The sequence below is a fragment of the Fusarium keratoplasticum genome, chromosome 6, assembly GCF_025433545.1.
Source record: "Fusarium keratoplasticum isolate Fu6.1 chromosome 6, whole genome shotgun sequence".
Lineage (NCBI taxonomy): Eukaryota > Fungi > Ascomycota > Sordariomycetes > Hypocreales > Nectriaceae > Fusarium > Fusarium keratoplasticum.
In genome coordinates this window covers 1,536,029-1,553,808 of record NC_070534.1, presented here as the reverse complement: position 1 = coordinate 1,553,808, position 17,780 = coordinate 1,536,029, and the positions used below count along the sequence as shown (strand labels likewise).

The following is a 17,780-nucleotide window of genomic DNA, read 5'->3' as shown; positions in this document are numbered from 1 at the left end:
CAGCTCATGGAAGGAGCTTCTTATCTCCACGTTCATATAATCACAATAGAGATGCGAGATTAGGGTACAGACGATCATATTACTGGAAAAGAACTACTTAGACACTTGAAAAACTTATGAAATCTCCAAGGAGCGACATGGTCCAAATATTCGGACAAAATGATAGTACAGCAAGAAACCACATTTCGTAATGACAGACGTAACCGTTCGTACACCACCTGATCTTCGCTCAGTACACCAGCCACCATTGGTTCGCCGTGTACACAACGTCCAGCCCGTTTTGTGGCCGGTGCTGGCCCGATCTTCTCCTCCAGGTCGAGCTGCTCTGCTTTTCGTTGCTCTGGACTCGCCAGTCGCTCGGGGGTATGTACTTCCCCCCTTCGATGCTCTTGTCCTGCGCGCTGCCGCACCACTTCTCAAACGCCGGAAGGCCGAGACCCAAACCGTTGTTCAGACGGTCGTGCACCTCGCGGAACTCCATCGCCGGCTTCGTCCAGCCCTGGAGTTGATGGTGCGAGGCCTTTAGTAGCTCGAGATGCAGCTTCGCCTCGGTGATGAGCCTCTGCCGGTCCGGGTACGCCTCGCCAAACTCGTTTCCGTGACAGCATGAGCCCATCTCGCGCAGAACAGACTCGTGGATTGACATAGCGCTGGCTGTGCGACCACAAGAAGTATACAGGCCAGCAAGGAGACGGGAAAAGGCCAGAGTCTCGAGGTCGAGACGGCCTCTGCTGCGACGCAAGTTGTAGCAGAGCAGCTCGGCCGTGTCGATGGCACCAGACACATCTCCGCGAGCATACTTGACGTGAATGAGGAGCTTTCCAATTTCCAGCACGGTGGAGGGAGACCAGCTACCAGATCGCTGCATCTGCTCGCGTGAGCGCCACAGACGGAAGAGCAGACTCTCGAGCTCATCCCAGTTGCGCTGAGCACCAAGAAGACGAATAAGACCAGAGATATCCTCAAAGCGCAGGCTGACAAAGTCGATCTCAGCAGCACGGAACGCAGCAAGCACCTCGGCCATGATCTCGCGAGAAGTCGTCAGCAGGTCGTTGCGCATCTTCTCGTCCTTGGCACCAGGGTGTGGCACGTCGATACCGGCCAGGAACTCGGCGAGCTTGTAGCCAAACTGGATGCAGCTGGGACGCTGGTATAGCTTCTGTCCCTGCGCGAAGCGGAACACGATGCGGCCGAGCTGGTTAGCGCAGTGGAAGTCGTTAGCCTCGAGAAGAGTCTTGACCCTGGCGCTTCCGGCCTTAACGGCGAGGAGGGAAAAGTCGATCTTAGTGGCCTTGCGGTCCTTGCCGAGCTCGGAGAGGAGGGCGAGGTAGAATAGGCGAATTTCCTCGTCGCTGACGCCCTTGAAGTACAAGTTGTACTCGGTCTTGAACTGCTGGAACAGCCTCTTGTCGAGGATGGCCAGGAGCTGGACGCGCTGATGCTCCTCCCAGAAGCAGCGAAGCTTAGCACCACACTCGAGGATGACCTCGATGTTCTTCTCGTGGGTAATCACACGAGAGTACTCCTCGTACAACAGGGACTCGAACATGATAGAGGCCATAATCTCTGAGTAAGTGATGGCGCAGTCCTTGCTGCAGAGGCCGTGCTCAAAGGCGCTTAGGAAGACAAACACCAGCTTGCTCACGTGGATGTCGAGCTTGAGCGTGATATCGCTGCACGGCATGCCCTCGCGGAAGATGATGAGGTGTCGCAGCTGGTGGAGGAGCTCGTGGCCCTGCTTGGTGAGGTTGACGCTCACATAGATGGAGGCCAGTGAGATGGCGGCGTTGAACAGGGCCGTGGTGACAGTCAGAGTAGTGATGATCTCGATGACGGAAACCTCGAGAAGCTTGATCATCTTGGCGTGAGTCTCCTTGGTGTTGCACTTGTGGTACAGAAAGACGACGTCTCTGAGCTGACGGAGCGTCTCCTCGTGCCAGCATCCGAGTGTGAGCTTGAGATGCTCGTAGGTCTCAATGCTGATCAGGATGGCCCGATCCAGGGGAATCTTCTTAGTCTCCCTACCCGAGGTGATGATTGTCACGTACAACTTGGAGAGGCGCTTCTTGACAGTGTGCACCGTGGTCTCGGTGACAACAGTCGTAGTAGTCTTGGTAGTTGTCGTCTTCTTAATAATCTCCTCGTAGATGTCGACAGACTCATGCTCATGCTTCTCACTCTTCTCGCACATCTTGGCAAAGGCAATCAAGGCCACAATAAAGCCGTGAGAATCCTTTCCACAGACAGTAGTCACGACCTCTTTGTACTCGACCGAGATCTTGTAGAGAACGGAAAACTCAACCTTGATGTGGATCTCGAGCACGTACGTGTACCTCTCGTAGATCTCGGTGATGAGCTTCTCAGTCACGACCAGGCCTCCGCGGTGGTGGATGACAGTCTGCCACATGAGAGCAGAAATGTCTCGCAGCTCAACCCACATGTGACGGTGGTAGTAGTGGCGGAGAAGGTACTGGGCAGCCTCAAAGGCATCGTGGTGGCAGTGCTTGATGCCCTTGTTAAGGATGGTGACAATCTCGCGATAGTAGATGTAAGCATCCTTGTGGCCGATCAGCTTGCAGTGGTAGCCCAACGAGTACAAGGTCTTGATCGTCAGGTGATGACTGTGGCCCAGCTTCTTCTTGTATCGATCCAGAATCGAGATGTAAAGCTCGATGATCTTCTCATGGCGGTGATGCTCCTCGTAAAACTCGATGAGAACGTGAAGAGACTCGTGAAGGCGTTCATCCTCCAGAGAAAGAGAGGCCAGACAAGCGTAGTAGATGCGGAGGTGGATGTGCTCAGCCTTCTCAAAGAAGCCTTGGTAGTGGTAGCACCTGGCAAGGCGTCGAGCCACGAGGATGCATTCTCGGGAAGAGTGCTCGTGAAGAGTAATCTTGGTATCGGTGCTCAAGATGGCCTTCCAGGTGATCTCAAGAGTTCGCTTGATGATGGTCTCAGCCTCAGACCACTTCTGATGCTCAAAGTATGTGCCGATCAAGGCCATACAAGCGGAGAAGAAGCTGCGGTCAACCTTGGTCTTCTTGCAGCGCTCATAATGAGTCTCGTAGATCTCCTTAACCACAGTCTCTGTCACCTCAGTCGTAGTTGTGGTGGTCGTCTTCTTGGTGATGGTTGTCTCGGTCACCTCCTCCACAACCTCGGTGATGAGAACAGTAGTGCGACGAGCTTCCTCATCCTCAGTCTTGCCATTCTTCTTGAACCAACCCCAGACCTTGGTCAGGATGGAGAGCGTGATGCTGAAGAGACTGAAGCTCCTGCAGGTCTTGCCAAGTTCTCTAATCCAGACGATGAGGGTCTCTTCTTCACAGTGGTAGTGCTCATACTCTGCCCAGAGGCAGATGAGGATGTTGGTCGCCTCTTCAGTGCGCTTCACCTCACGGAGGAACCTGACGTACTCGAGGGCGATCTGGATCTTGGCAACGTGCACTTCAACACTAGCCTTGACTCGGCCGATGATGGAGATGCGACGCCAGAGGCTGATGAACAGTCTCTCGGCCAGGTAGAACTCGCCGCAGGAGTAGTAGGACCTGGCCAGCTTGATCATCATAGAGATACAGAGATGATCATGGATCTCAAGATCCTCGCTGGTCTCAAAGATGAACTCTTCAAGCTGTCCAATCTCCTTGCCACCCTTTTCGCCCTTGAGCACGACGTCCAGGGTGCCAAAGAAGGCGCCGATACGACCGGCCTCAGGAGACTTCTTGCCGTAGCGGACAATGATGATCTCGTAGAGCTCCTTATAGACAATAGTGGCGCGCCACTCTTCCTTGATGCAAATGTACAGCTTAGCGAGCTTCTCGTGCCAGGTGATGACCTCGTCGCTCGACGGGCCATACTTGTGCTTGCAAATCGTGATCCATACGCGAATCATCTCTTCGCGGTAGTTCACAATCTCGGTGCGTTCGGTGATGACAATGCTCTCGGTGTAGGTCAGGAACAGATGAGTGCAAGAGCTAACAATGGCGCTCGTCTTAGACAGGATGATTCCTCCCAGCTTGGCAGCGCGGTAGAAGAATCGTGCACCAACGATAGAAGAATCAGCTGCTGTCGAGTACTTGACGTGAACATGACCAAGAGTGATGAGGTTCTGCAGGACGGTGACATGCTCCTTGCCGAAGCAGGTCTCTCGGATGCGGAGAGTAAGCTCATGAAGCTCAATAGTGTCCTGATGGCCGTGGTATCGGCGCCAGCATGGTCGCTCAAGAAGAGCAAACATGACGGAGTCGGGGAAGATGTCGCAGAATCCCTTAGGCAGGCTAATCTCGCCGTTGGAAACGACAAAGCCAGCCTGTCTGAAGTGGACAACCCAGTTCTGCATGACATAGCCCATCAAGTGGTGTCGACGGAGCACAGCATCAACAGCCGAGTCCTCAAGCTCCTCCATGAGTAGCTCATGGTCACCATGCAGGGTCAGACGCGCATAGAGCAGCATCCTGAGAGTCAACTGCATATGGGCATCCTTGTGGGATAGCAGCGACTTTCCAAGAAGGCTCTTCATGTATGACTGGACATACGAGTTGCGGAAGTGAAGATGACCACCGCGGATGACGAGCAAGTCACTACAGTACTCAGTCACGAACTTGGAGATGTTGGGGGTAGCGGTACCCATGGCCTTTCGGTTACGGTCTGTAGAAAGAAGCTCAGAAGCCTCCTCAACAGCGAAGGGCGTCTCCGTGATGAGCATGAAGGACAGGAGATGCTGCAAAATCTCGTTCTTCTGAAGATCCAAGCGGTCCACAGCGATGCGAATCACATCAGAGAGCTCGGAGCTGACGCCCTTGCTCCTGGCACGGAATGCGTCGCAAGAGTTCTCTCGGCTCAGAAGACGGCCAACATAGAAGGCCCAGAGGAAGTTGCCCTTGGACTTGTTTACCAAGCTCTCAATGATTTGTTCACGCTCCCGGACATCCAGGTCGCGGTAGTGAACAGACTTCGACAAGGTCTGCTTGAGGTGGGACTCGATGTCTTCGTGAACCTCCTTCTGGGTGATCTCGAAGAGCTTGGAGCCATCCTTCAGAGCAGCGACAGGTCGGGAAAAGGTAATGACATGCGTGCGCGAGAGGTCGGCGACACATCGTCGAAGAGCTTGGTGGAACTCCTTGACGTTCTTCTCGGACATCTCATCGCAGCCATCAGTCAAGAGGACAATGGAAGTCTCTGCGCGCTCAGCAGCCAGCAGCCCAGTGCGTAGGGTATCCCAAAGAGTGGCCTCAAGGTTTCCAGCATTTGAAGTCTTGGAGTAGACCTCAAAGGCCTGGACAAGTCGCTCGTAGAGAGCAACATCGCCCACGCTGCGCTCAAGCAGCTGGAAGAGGAAGCTCTTGACACAGGCAAGAGGTGTTGCCTCCTTGGGTGAGTCCCAGGGAAAGTTGTAGCTAAGGACAGTGTAGAGTCTGTGGTCAAGGGGACGGGCAAGTCTCTCGCCAACCCACTCAGCGAGCACACTCTTTCCGCGACCTGCAGAACCCGTGATGTTGAGGAACTTGTCGTTGCTTCCAAGGAAGTGGACAAGACGTTCTTTGATCCAGTTGCAGGTATCCTCAGAGCGGTCAAGGTGCTCATAGACTTCATCGTAGAGAGAGTTTCTGACTGAGGACTTGGCCGATGGCTGAAGTCGTCGGCGGACAGACTTGAGGCTGATAGAGAAGCCCCTGTTTCCGAGCTTGTAAGACCAGACGCGGTCGCATAGTGTGTCCTTGGCTTGCCAGATCTCATCAATCTGCTTGCCAAAGGCGGTGTCAAGGCTAATTGAGATAGTTGAGCCAGGCTTCAGGCTGCTGATTCTCTGCTTGTAGTGGCTGGCAATAGAGCCAACAAGATAGACAAGATCGCAGAAGATGTTGGCAGCAGCCTCTCTAATGTGAGAGGGCATGTACTCCAGTTCATGGATACGGGCGACGCCGGAAAGGAGCATGGCCAGCTCATACAGAGTCATAAAGGTGGGGACGAGGGCTCTGGCCTGGTTGTGGCCAATCTAAGTAACAGTTAGTATGATGTTGAGGTTAAGCTCGAGCATAGGGGCTACAAACCTCAAGGAGAACTTGGCAACTGGCCAAGGCAGCCGATACAGAGGCATGGCCGCCATGGACAAACTTCTCAATCTTCTGGCCAAAGGTGTAAACCTGGAGCCCAAAGAACTGGGCTGTGCTGAGAACTGTATCCCAGTCGCTGCCTCGCCGGGGCATGTGGATCAGACGCTCATCCGAAATGTATTGGAGATAGTCTCTTATATCCATCTCGGTGACAAAGGACTCGTCATAGTCATCGAGGCGGACTATCAATTTCTTGACAGTCCTTGTAACTTCGGTCAACCGGTCAAAGTGCTCGAGCTTACTGGTCGAAGTCCTTGTTGTGACCGTGCCATTGGCTTTGGCGATAATCTTGGTAGGTGTGGCCATGGTCGAATTCTTGATGACCTCGACCTCGGGGGAGGCTCGGTCGGATGCCACGGTGGTTCGGTCACTCTCATTGTCGGAGTTTTGCGTCTCGCTGACGGCTATAGACACATCGGAGTGATGCCTGTCCTTCCCCAAGGAGGGAAGGGAGTCCTTGATACCTTGCTTGAGAGCGTCCATTGTGTTTCGTGATGAGGAAGAACTCTCCTGTGCGTCAGATCGGAGAGAGGAAGAAGACGAGGAATGGCGTTTTCTTCTGGCTACAGGAGGGATTAGACGTTAAATAGGGCTCTTGAAGGGCAGAGGAGGGACCACTTTGAGTTGGAAGGGACATGCAGTGTTGGAGTGGCGGAGGGACTAGGGAAGCTTGTACAGAGTATAGGTTGTGTGATATACAAGAAAGGCGTACCGTCAAAAGATTTTCGTAATCCCAACATCCCGATCGAGGGTTGAGAAGGTGAAGCAAGCTGAGAGAGGGAGCTCTGAAGTCTAGAGCTAAGAATCCAAACTGCTTGAGGAGACAATGCGCTTTATACCACCATCTTCTTCACCCGTTCCCTTCCCTTGATGCAATGTGCATTCTCAGCTATCCCTCGAGTATTTGCTTGGCTGAGCTGATTGTCACAAAATCGGGTCACTAGCTTCATCATGGCCATACACGGCACGGAGCTGAACCACCAAGAGGCATACGCGCAACTCGGCTTCAAGCAGGGAGGGGAGCTACAAGGTCGATGGAGGGGGGGTAGCTGCGGGACTTTTGCGTGGTGTAAAGGTCTCGTTCGGGAACAGCGGCTGCCGAATTCTCGATATCCCGCGTGAGTGAGTTTGCCGTGGCTGGGCTGGATTCAGATGATCCCAGACGGTGGCGGTTATAGAGTGACTATCACTTAGATACGCGGTGTGGAGTAGAGGGGTCTCGGCCGATCGACCCCAGGATTCCTGTGAGGGCGGAAGGGCACTTGCGTAGCCCCCGGCGGACTGATCCGCCTCTCACGGGCCGCTCTGGGAGAGTCGTCGTTTATCCTAGGCAAGCCATGCCGCTTGGCAGAGACATCGATTTCCGAAACGGGCCTCAAAGGGCGATGCATGCCATGCGAGGTGATAGTGGCTGGCTGGGTGTGGTAGTTAATGGGTTTGGCTGAGTTGAGTGTTCAGCCTGAGAGTGAGGAGGCCTGGGCGCTTAACTGTTAACTGCTATAGGAGATAGTCAGTATCGGAAGCGCGATATCTCAAGGGTCCCACCAAATAGCACTTTGCTTGCTGTTAATTCTCAATGGGGGCAACGCATGGATCGCATGTTTCTATCGTTGAATTCAAGATATCTGAGACCGTTACGCGTTCAACGGTCGAGAACGACCAACGGGTCTCTAACCCGATGGTTCTCGGTGCGCGAGGCTTTGAGTTCAGGGATAAAACTACCGAAGCGACTATTGCCTTCTCAGCCTCATTGGCGGCGCCATCCCATTCCTCATTTCGCATGTGGTGTGTTCAGCAGAGACTATGCACGCCACCAAAGGTGTCACCCAAGAGCACGTGCAATGTGAAAGGAAGAGACAGGTCTAATTGGGAAGGGCTTGTTAATTGACTTTTTTCAATCGGGTTTATGTCCGAGAAGAGCTAACATGGCCTTGTGAGGCAGAAAGACAGATGGCAATGTCTCAGAGATCGTGATAGACGAGCTGCAAGGCTCGGCCGGTTGTAATTCCGACCCCGGGGAACTAGGCCCGGCACTCGGGATCCCGGGTCGTTTCCCCCACTCCGGGCAGCCAGACCCCACCCTCTTGAAGGCGCGCCCTTCACTGAGAGAAACTCCATACTGCCCCACCAAAGACGTCAAAACACCATGGATAAATTTGGCGATGTTGGGTTACAACACGATTTAAACTTCTAACGATCGCTATTCTTTCGACTTGCGCATGTTTTGTACCATCTAGAGGGTATACTTGCTTTTCTATACAAGAAAGATCCCCAATCGTACACAATGGCGACAATTCGGCATGCGCGCAAGGAGGGTGAGCTACCCCTCAGTTAGAGATCCTTCTAGAAGCTATGCCATGCTAACCAGAGCTCTCCCTAGATGCGCCTACAATCGTGCAGCTTATCCAGGAGCTTGCCGACTATGAGAAAGAGCCCGACGCAAACAAGGCTACCGTCGAGAGCATCGAGGCCACCATCGCCTTTGCGCCGTCCGATTCGCCCGATGTTGACGCTTCCATCATCCCCGACACGGAACCGATTGCGCCAACTCGACCTGCCCGATGCTTGCTCCTTTTCTCCCCCGAGGGCGTCGCCGTAGGCATGGCCTTGTATTTCTACAACTATAGCACGTGGCGGTCCAGCGCAGGCATTTACCTCGAAGATCTCTTTGTGCGAGACTCGGAACGCGGCAAGGGATACGGCAAGAAGCTGCTCAGCACTCTGGCCAAGCAAGTCCTTGCTATCAAGGGGGCTCGTCTTGATTGGGTGGTTCTCAAGTGGAACGAGCCCAGCATCAAGTTCTATGAGAGCATTGGCGCCTATGCGATGAACGACTGGGTCGGCATGCGAGTGGATGGCGATGGCTTGAACAAGCTGGCCAACCTGACGGATTAAAAGAGTCGCGATGCATTGGATATAGATCGCGCATCTACTCTAGATCGCTAGATGATCACCCGCACGCGCGGGATCCGCGGCTTGGGCTGATGGTTCGGTTCAGGAAGTAGAAGGACTCTCGGTCTTGGGCTTGATCATCCGGCCGTGGCTGTCGACACCATCAAAGATAGAAAGCTGCCTATTAGATGCGCAGACTGTGGTCTTTTTGATAGTCCCCCAAGTAAAAGTGTGTTTTAGCGTCCGCGGATCCTGGTCCATCTTTGGTGTAAACTGCCATGCTCGTTGATATGCTCGGCGGAACCATCGTGACGAAATCTCGCGCTTCTTGAGCTGTGCTTGGTACGGTTCCTCGTCCTTTCCTTCGGGCCTGACGAAAGAGCTCTTTTTCGGCCTGCGCTCAACCCTGGAAGCGGGCAGGCTCGCATAGGCCTCCCAGTTCCAGTTCGACAAAGTGGTTTGTTCAGGAGCCTGTAGAGGGCTCGCGGCTGGTCGTCTTGTGGGAACTTTCCACTCGCCCTGCTCCTGTGCGCCCTTGCTCAACTGTCCAAGAAGTTCCCATTCGCCGTTGCTCAAAGGGACCATCATCTTGCTAATCGCTCTCCGCCAAAAGTGAGCCTCCTTCGCTCGGACAACATTCTCGGCGAGTGGCTTTCCCCAGAGGTTGGTTTTAGGGATAGCCCCCGACGGCTTCAGACCCTTGATTTTGCGCTTGAGCCAGCTGAGATTGCTGTTTTTTTGCAAATCACGCTGGGATGAAAGGAGCCTTGTGACCTTGTCCAAGTCCCACTTCTCGTAAAAGTCGTTTCTGATATGTACTGGTTTGTTGTTCCATCGACCCGCGGGGCGTTTTTCCTCGACATTCTCGTTTGCGACTTGACTTATTGCGTCTGTATCATTCGGGGAACCCTCTTGCTCATTCAATGCCTTCGATACCTCGGCAGCGGCGCTATCAGTCTTCCCAGCGCTGCTCTTGGTAGCATCCCCATCAATGAGAGCCTCTAATGCATCCGAGTCGTCAGGGCCTTCTGGGCGCACAAAATCGGTAACCAGGCTTCTTCTACGAAAGCCCATTCTTCCAAAGCCATGATAGATAAGTTTTTCCATGGACGGTCTGTCCCCGCAGTTGGCCGCTCTCAATGTGCGCAGGGCATTGCTGGCTTTGGCGCGGTGCTTCTTTTTCATCGAATGATTCCTACGGTGGTTTCGAAATCGAGTCCGTATTAACGAAGTGATAGTGGGCGAGAAGGCAGGGGGGAGGTAGGAGCATTCGCGGAGGAGGTGTCGGTAGAGATGGAGAGGTGGGAGGAAGTCGGGAATGGCGACGTTTGGGCGAGGCATTGTGAGAGTCTGTACGGGGGAGGAGAGGAAGAATTAAATGGAGGCGCAAGGCCCATAAATCAAGACAATAAGTCAAATTCGCAAGGCAACGATTGCCATGTCAAAGATGTGCAATTAAAGCTCACGATGAAACCAGACCAGGTCTTTGGAGCTTTGCTTGTGATTTTTGATATCGGAGCTGGGTGCGGAAAAACTCCGGCAAGGGACGTTGCTCTTACAACTTACGCCGTGAAGAACAATACTGAGCTGGAGGCACGAAAGAGATGAAAGAAGGATACTGGGTTAGCTAACATAAGGAATTGAGTAACAATCTTAGTATAGCCCTCTACCATTTCGTGACGAGGTCATCCATGAATTCGTTCTGGTGTGTGTTCTAAGAGTGCTGGGCTGGAGCATCACTTTCATCCCGTTCATTATGGCACGCCGTAAAGTGTATCCGTCTTAACCTCATCTGCCTAGATGCAGGGTCGCTTTCACAGTAGTGCACAAACTTGGCTGCTCCGCTTTGACATTGTCCAAGTCACAGTGCTCTGTGCAACGTGCAACACACGACAAATGGATGCACAAGTTTTATGCACATTGAATGCCGTGTGCATCTTGCACCACGTGGTTCCACCCCAAAGACAGGCCAGGACTGTTGCTGGTCGCAACAAGTGGTTGCATTAGCGGCTTCAGCCATTCACGCATGGCCTCGAGGCAAATGACCGCGAGCGTCATAAACCATGGTCGTCTGCACAACTATGGTCTCCCGGTGAGCCGACTCGAAACAACAAGTGGCGGTGGTCGCTGGAATGGGCCGGCTGGGGGGCCTCATCACCAGTCGAGGCCATTCAACTAGCGGGGTTCACGTTAATTACGCGCCCAGAGCGCGAGACACGTTCCCCGACGACGCGAAAGCACGAAACCGACACGTCTCGATTAATTGAACGCATCCCGTCCTGTCCTGTCGATTCCACGTCGAAGCCCGCTCCGCTCGATGCAAGTGAGCACAACCTAGCAGTCGGTTACTTTGACGTGCATGTAATTGACACGAGCACGAGCGCCGTCGCTTGAGCAGGTACAGAACCTACGTGCATCTACGATCCCGCGCACAATTAAATCCATCCATGCCAACCCTTCTCTGATCTGTACAAGGAGCAGACGATTGACCAAGTCACATTCATCAAGCACCAGCAATTTCAACTCGCAGCTACAGCTACAGCTTCTGCGCTTCAGCGACCTGTCGCCCGCTAAGCTGCCATCTCACAGCACCCCCCTCAGCACCCCCGCAGGTCCCTTCCAGGGCACTCGCTCAGGTACCTCGGACCCCTTCTGCACTGAACCTCAGCTGCACAACTCCGCCCGGCCCACTGCAGCGCAGGCTATCTCGAGGAGCTCATTTCGCCTCGACTCCATCTCAACTCTTTGCAACCACCAGTTTTTTGAGCGCACAAAACCTCCGAAACTCGACGGCGGACAGGCGCATGGGCAGTCCCAGAATCCCGGCTTCAGCCTCATGAGGCGCTTCTCTTCTTCTGTATAATTCTCATCGTCCTTCTCTTGTCGCCTTTGACGTCTTCTACGTACCCCTTCGACCGATCCTTGCATTGGCGCTGATGCTGTTGCGCCCTCAACGACTCAATCCGTATACCACGTCCCCTTGGCCGTCAACGACGACAGCATTCAGCAACTTTCTAATTCTCGCAAAAGATGCCTTCGGCATCGCAAAACTCGCAGCAATCTTTCAACATGAGTCAACAATCGCAATCCGGCCTCTCCGCCTCCTTCCATCGAGGTTATAATGGAGACCCTGAAGGACCCCAGATCTATTCGGTACGCAACACCCTTTATCCTTCGCGACTCTCCACAGAATCCTACCGGACTATGCGATCACTAACAATATCAATTTGGAAATAGGCATCCTATTCGGGCGTCGATGTATACGAAATGGAGGTCAACAACATCGCTGTTATGCGCCGTCGCAACGACTCATGGCTCAATGCCACGCAGATCCTCAAGGTTGCCGGAGTCGATAAGGGGAAGCGAACCAAGATCCTCGAAAAGGAGATCCAGACGGGCGAGCATGAAAAGGTCCAAGGAGGCTATGGAAAATACCAGGGCACCTGGATAACATTTGACCGCGGAGTCCAGGTCTGCCGCCAGTACGGAGTCGAGGAGCTACTGCGACCGCTGTTGACCTATGACATGGGCCAGGATGGTGGTGTTGCTGGTCGAGGCGACTTCAATACACCAACAAAGGAGCAGGCCATGGCAGCTCAACGCAAGCGCATGTACAACCAGAGCGCGGATGGAAGGCCAAATGGGCTCTCAGGGACCTTTTTCAAAAACATCTCCAGCACCGCTTCACATGCCGTCGCTGCCATCAGCAAAGCCCGTTTTGATTCTCCAGGACCTCGAAGTCGCAACGGCCCTACGAGAGCGCCGAGCTTCAGTCGCCAACCGTCGATGCAAAATGGTGATGATTTCCCCGGTAACTCTCAGCAAAGTTTTGCCTCGGACTATGGCCAGCAGGTCGACTCGGCCTATTCGACTCAGCAACAAGCCAGCGCAATGCAGTTGAACGAGCCCGAACCCCCTCGAAAACGTCAGCGTGTGACTATGACGCCCGCCGATAGCTTCAGCGCATATGGTCAGAATATGGATATATACGCCGCGGCTTTTCCAGGATCTCCAACCGAACCCAATGAGTCCTTTGTTTACACCCAAAGCGTCGTTCAGGATCGATCACCCGTCGAAGAAGGCAATGGACCCCTACCACCTCTGCCTTATGAGATGTCGCCCGACGTCGAGATGAAGCGCAGCATGCTGATGGGCCTATTCATGGAGCCTGCCACCACCGATGCCTCCAAGCACGACATGCTCCGCACCTTTACCCCCCTCGAATTGGACATGCCCATTGATCTGCAGAGCCATACAGCACTCCACTGGGCAGCCACACTCGCACGCATGCCTCTTCTCCGCGCCCTGATTGCTGCCGGCGCCTCCCCAGCCCGTGTGAACGCCTCTGGGGAAACGGCTTTAATGCGCGCCTGTTTAGTAACCAACTCTATGGATCATGGATCATTCCCCGATCTCCTCGAAGTCTTGGGTGGTACAATTGAGGCTCGCGATCAAAAGGGACGAACGGTTCTCCATCACATTGCAGTCACTAGCGCAGTCAAGGGACGCAATGCCGCCAGCCGATATTACCTTGAGAGCCTCTTGGAGTGGGTGGTGAGGCAGGGCAGCGTTCCCAACAGTCAAAACACACAAGCCAACGGCAACGTTCCTAGCAGCCAACAATCAACCATTCCCAAGATGGGCATTGCGCGCTTCATGAGCGAGATAGTTAACGCCCAAGACAGCGCCGGCGACACCGCCCTGAATATTGCATCACGGATTGGAAACCGAAGCATCATCTCACAACTGCTGGAGGTTGGCGCTGACCCCAATATTCCCAATAAGGTGGGATTGAGGCCAGTTGACTTTGGTATCGGGGGCGAGAGCACCGAGGACAAGACCAATGGCGAGACCAATGTCGAGAAGAATGGTGTTGCCGGGTCAAGTCAGCGAAGTCGGGAGAGCAGCGATGAGATTGTTGCCTGTAAGTCAAGATATTTTATTATCCGCCCAGAATCAATGCTAACTCTTCTTAGCGATAACTCACCTCCTGACCGAGACTGGCTCGGCCTTCCAAACAGAGATGAAGTCGAAACAGGCCTCTCTTGATACTCTCCACAGCACCCTCCGCACGACATCAACACAGCTTGGCGAAGCTCGACGGAGTCTCGAGCATCTCAGCGCCACACTCAAGAAACAACAACTGGCTCGACAAAAGGTGGCCAACCTATCACACGCCCGAGAGGACGAGCAAGTGCGCCTTATGCAGGAACAATCCCGCACCTCGCAGCCCAACCCCTCATCATCTTGGGAGACGGAGCTATCGGCCATGCTTGAGGCCGCCGACGATACTTCTGGCGGAGGCTTCAGCGGAGAGGGCCTTCTTCCTTCTGCCGCAGTCCTTCGCGCCCGTGTCAATGCCGTCCAGGGTCGTCGTGACATGACAAGAAAGATGGTCTCAGCTCTCAAGGGGCGAAGCCGTGACGTCGAGGTCAAATACCGCCGCGTCGTCGCTCTATGCACCGGTGTCCAAGAGGCCGAGGTCGACGCCGTCGTCGACGGTCTACTCAAGGCCGTCGAGAGCGAACACGAGGAACTCGAAATCGGTCGAGTCAGGCGCTTCCTCGGCGGAGTAGAGGGCGTCGTGCACTAGTAATTGCAACATCGCTCTCGTGTTCCCTTCAACCTCTCTGCCCTATAATCATCATGTCAGGGCCCGCCCCTCCAACTACATCACCCTCGACGGCTCACCACCATTTCTCTAATGACTATTGCCTCGCCTGTACGAAACCATATTTCTTTTTCTTTGTTTGTATACGGTGCTTTTGATACCCACCGAGCCCTAAAAGCACCCCCCTAGCTCGTGGTGGACGGGAAACGGCGTTCCTGATATACGGTAAATGGTTCCTTGTTTTTGTTCTCTTGTCTTCTTGGAGGTCTGTTTTTTGGCCTCGTTGATGTGGCCTCTGTTGGATGAGATTTTGGACGTCTGGCAAAACGCTTGTTTATATGTTATCAGCTACGTGATGGTACTCTACAAAAGGGTCCAAAAGGTATAAAGTAGGAGAGCCCGTTGGATTGGGAGAGGTATTTTGATGATGGTGTGCAACCGAACCATATGAGCACCGAGAATTGATTCTATTGACATGTCACGATGCCTGTCTTTCTTGTGATTTCTCTCAAGCTTTGAAAAAAAAAAAAAAAAAAGAAAATGTTTGCCCAGAAATGTGAGGAGTCTGTTAGCTCCGCGGACACCTACCAAATGGTCTCCAAGCCATAACTCCACAAACACCGTATGATGCCTATCCCTAATATATAAATCCTTCCTTGCCCTGGATCTCGATATAATCCTAGGGGTTGAATAGTGTCAAACACTTTGTCATGCAGCCTACGCAATGCCGTTCCGGTATACACCCTCCCACCGTGCTTCTACACCCCCTACCTTCCCCTTGAGCACCTTGATCTCGGCGTCCAGCTCGTCCACGTTTCTCGACAGGGCGCTAACCTCCTCGAAACGCCTCGAGCCATGCGCCGTCTTAACCATTGCCTGAACCATGAAGCGTTGCTCCTCCAGCACGACCAGCTTCTCCCGCAGCTCCTTTTCCTCTGCCTCAAGCTGGCTAACCACCGTGCTACCCTCGCTCGGCGCCTGAGATGCTGTATCGGGGTCGGCGAGTTCGGAATGCCGGAGTCCAGAGTGCGTGTGTGCGAGGAGGCGTGATGAGGACACGGCCGTGGCGGATGAGGCAGATGACCGTGAGCGGAGCAATTGCGGGAGACTCTTGAGCGGCAGCATGTTCGTGTGAAGGAAGCTGCTGGCATACGTGTAGATGGCCATCTGAAGGCGGCGCTGTGTGGCGCTTTCAGATGGGAGGTCACGTAGACGCTTGGCGGCAGTGCCATACTTGCCAAAACTGTCCACAAGACGTTTCCGTATCTTGGCCGCCTCTTGAATCTGCGCATGTGTCGGCGGTGGCTTATTAAGATCGATTTCTCCCGTGTCGTTCTTCTCCGGTTGCAGGTTTAAGAGCGCGCGATGGAATGACGGAAGCAATTGTTGGATGCCTCGCTCAAACTGCCGCAGAGTCTCGTATGCACGCTGGTCCGGTGGTTTATGCTGAAGAGAGGCCGTAAAGTCGCGGGCCGAGAAGATGGTATGCTTGCATTCTCGACACATTCGAATATCGACGCTGACTTGCCCGGGGTTCGCGGTGGAGGGGGGTTTCTCAGTTGCATGGTTAGCAGTTGTCGATCCATTGACACCACTCGAGATGTCAAGCCCGACTTCAGAAGAACAGCCTGTTTGCGGATCACCACAGACAACGCGACCGCATATTCGGCAATGATGCCTTCTAAACGTCCAAGAACCAAAATCCTGTTGGCAGAACGGGCACTTGTGGACGTTGGCATCTTCTTCCCAAGTGACGACAGATTGTTCGATGAGTTTCCGCGCATTCTTCTGGCCTGCCAAAGACGTGACTGGCGAAAGCAGAGAACCGGTTGATTGTGTGATCTTTTCGGGGGGGTTCGCTAACAACCGTGTGAGCTTTGTCAAGCGTTTTTCGAGTCGTGAAATTTCCAGGTTCTGTCGTTCTACTTTCTTCCTCCTCTTTTCAAAAAACATGCTGGTGTGGTCCGTAAAAACGCCCTGGTGATCGTTGTATCCTTCTCTTGATTTAAAGCATGTCTCGCATACTCTCGCCCAGTATCCTCGGACCGGTTCGTGAGTCGCGCTGCGGCTCAGCTTCATTTGGTACATGGTATGTTCCTCGCAAAACAGTCGCCCGCACTTTCTGCAGTTGATGCTTCCATTTATCGGTCCTAAGCTTCGACCGCATGTTGGATCGGTACATTGGTCGTAGCTAGTCGATCGTTGCCAATGTTGGCGTGTGATGAGTTCGTCGGGGTCGATGGGGCCTTCGAGGGGGCTCTTCCCAGCGGTGATGGAGGGCGGTACAGGACTGGATTCGTTTGATTCAAAGACGTCGAGACCTCGTAGTTTTTGGTTGATGAGGGAGAGGGGCTGGAATCGCTTCGCCTTGAGGACCTGCTTATCGAACCATGTCTTAACTTCGTCTTGCTCTTCCTCGGGCAGTTCTTGGTGGTTGTCGTCGATGTGTCGGTTCAGCTGCAACAGGGTCATCTGCTTCGGGTCAGCAAACACTTTACTCATTATCGTTTTCACATCATACCATTTCCTCGTTGCAGATAGGACAAACGAGTGCGCCATCGGCCGGGCCTTTGCCTTGGACTCCAACACTGATGCTGTCGCCGATGGCCGGGCCAGCGAGTTCTGATGCTATCCCACTGACAGGCGGCGAGATGGACGATGAACCTATCGACACAGTGCTCTCAGAGGCCGCTAGCGGGCTTCCAACTCGCGGCGCATTCGCATTCGGAGGTGTCGGGGGAGCGAGTCCCTTGCCACTACCCAAGATGCGGCCGCCGCCCAGCTTGCGGCCCGACATGATGGAGGATGTTCCCTTTGTTGTCGTGATGGAAGGAAGAGAGTAAAAGGGGGAAAACTCAAAGCAACAGAGTTTATGGAAGGCAAAATGGAAGAACGTTGGACAGCGACCGCAGTTGGTCAAGCTCCGCCTAGGAGGAGCGCTGCACCGCCTTTGGCCGAGTAGGGATGTCTGGGTTTGGAGGTGGAGGCACGTATTCTGGAAGAGGAGACGGGATGACGGCGCTAAATTGAATGCGTCAGATAGAGGGATACTTTCACCATCACATCAAGTTGCGGTGAGATAGAGTACTGTGATATCATGCACCGCCCTTTCCCTAACAAGTTAGGTCACGTTCGCTTCCTCCCGTTCCCCGTCTCTTGTCTTA

At 53.7% G+C, this 17,780-nt stretch overlaps 4 protein-coding genes and 1 pseudogene across 5 annotated transcripts, besides 1 other annotated feature; 2 read left to right on the top strand and 3 right to left on the bottom strand.

Annotated features, from left to right (window-relative positions):
- Positions 1-229: 229 nt before the first annotated feature.
- NCS57_00844100 lies at positions 230-6,674 on the bottom strand (annotated as a pseudogene). Its single transcript has 2 exons — positions 6,051-6,674; positions 230-5,995 (listed from the first exon to the last, which is right to left on the bottom strand).
- Positions 230-6,674: a sequence feature.
- A 1,723-nt stretch (positions 6,675-8,397) lies between these two features.
- Positions 8,398-9,008, top strand: NCS57_00844000 (N-acetyltransferase; the record flags this gene model as incomplete). The annotated part of the gene is made up of 2 exons (XM_053058255.1): positions 8,398-8,428; positions 8,494-9,008. The coding sequence occupies 2 exons, from the start codon at positions 8,398-8,400 to the stop codon at positions 9,006-9,008; spliced, it is 546 nt and encodes a 181-aa protein (XP_052912086.1).
- A 99-nt stretch (positions 9,009-9,107) lies between these two features.
- NCS57_00843900 (Complex1-LYR-dom domain-containing protein) lies at positions 9,108-10,346 on the bottom strand (the record flags this gene model as incomplete). Its single annotated transcript, XM_053058254.1, has 1 exon — positions 9,108-10,346. The coding sequence occupies one exon, from the start codon at positions 10,344-10,346 to the stop codon at positions 9,108-9,110; it is 1,239 nt and encodes a 412-aa protein (XP_052912085.1).
- Positions 10,347-12,035: 1,689 nt separating this feature from the next.
- Positions 12,036-14,598, top strand: NCS57_00843800 (HTH APSES-type domain-containing protein; the record flags this gene model as incomplete). The annotated part of the gene is made up of 3 exons (XM_053058253.1): positions 12,036-12,158; positions 12,243-13,929; positions 13,982-14,598. The coding sequence occupies 3 exons, from the start codon at positions 12,036-12,038 to the stop codon at positions 14,596-14,598; spliced, it is 2,427 nt and encodes an 808-aa protein (XP_052912084.1).
- A 735-nt stretch (positions 14,599-15,333) lies between these two features.
- NCS57_00843700 (uncharacterized protein) lies at positions 15,334-17,413 on the bottom strand (the record flags this gene model as incomplete). Its single annotated transcript, XM_053058252.1, has 2 exons — positions 15,334-17,088; positions 17,138-17,413. The coding sequence occupies 2 exons, from the start codon at positions 17,411-17,413 to the stop codon at positions 15,334-15,336; spliced, it is 2,031 nt and encodes a 676-aa protein (XP_052912083.1).
- Positions 17,414-17,780: the final 367 nt, after the last annotated feature.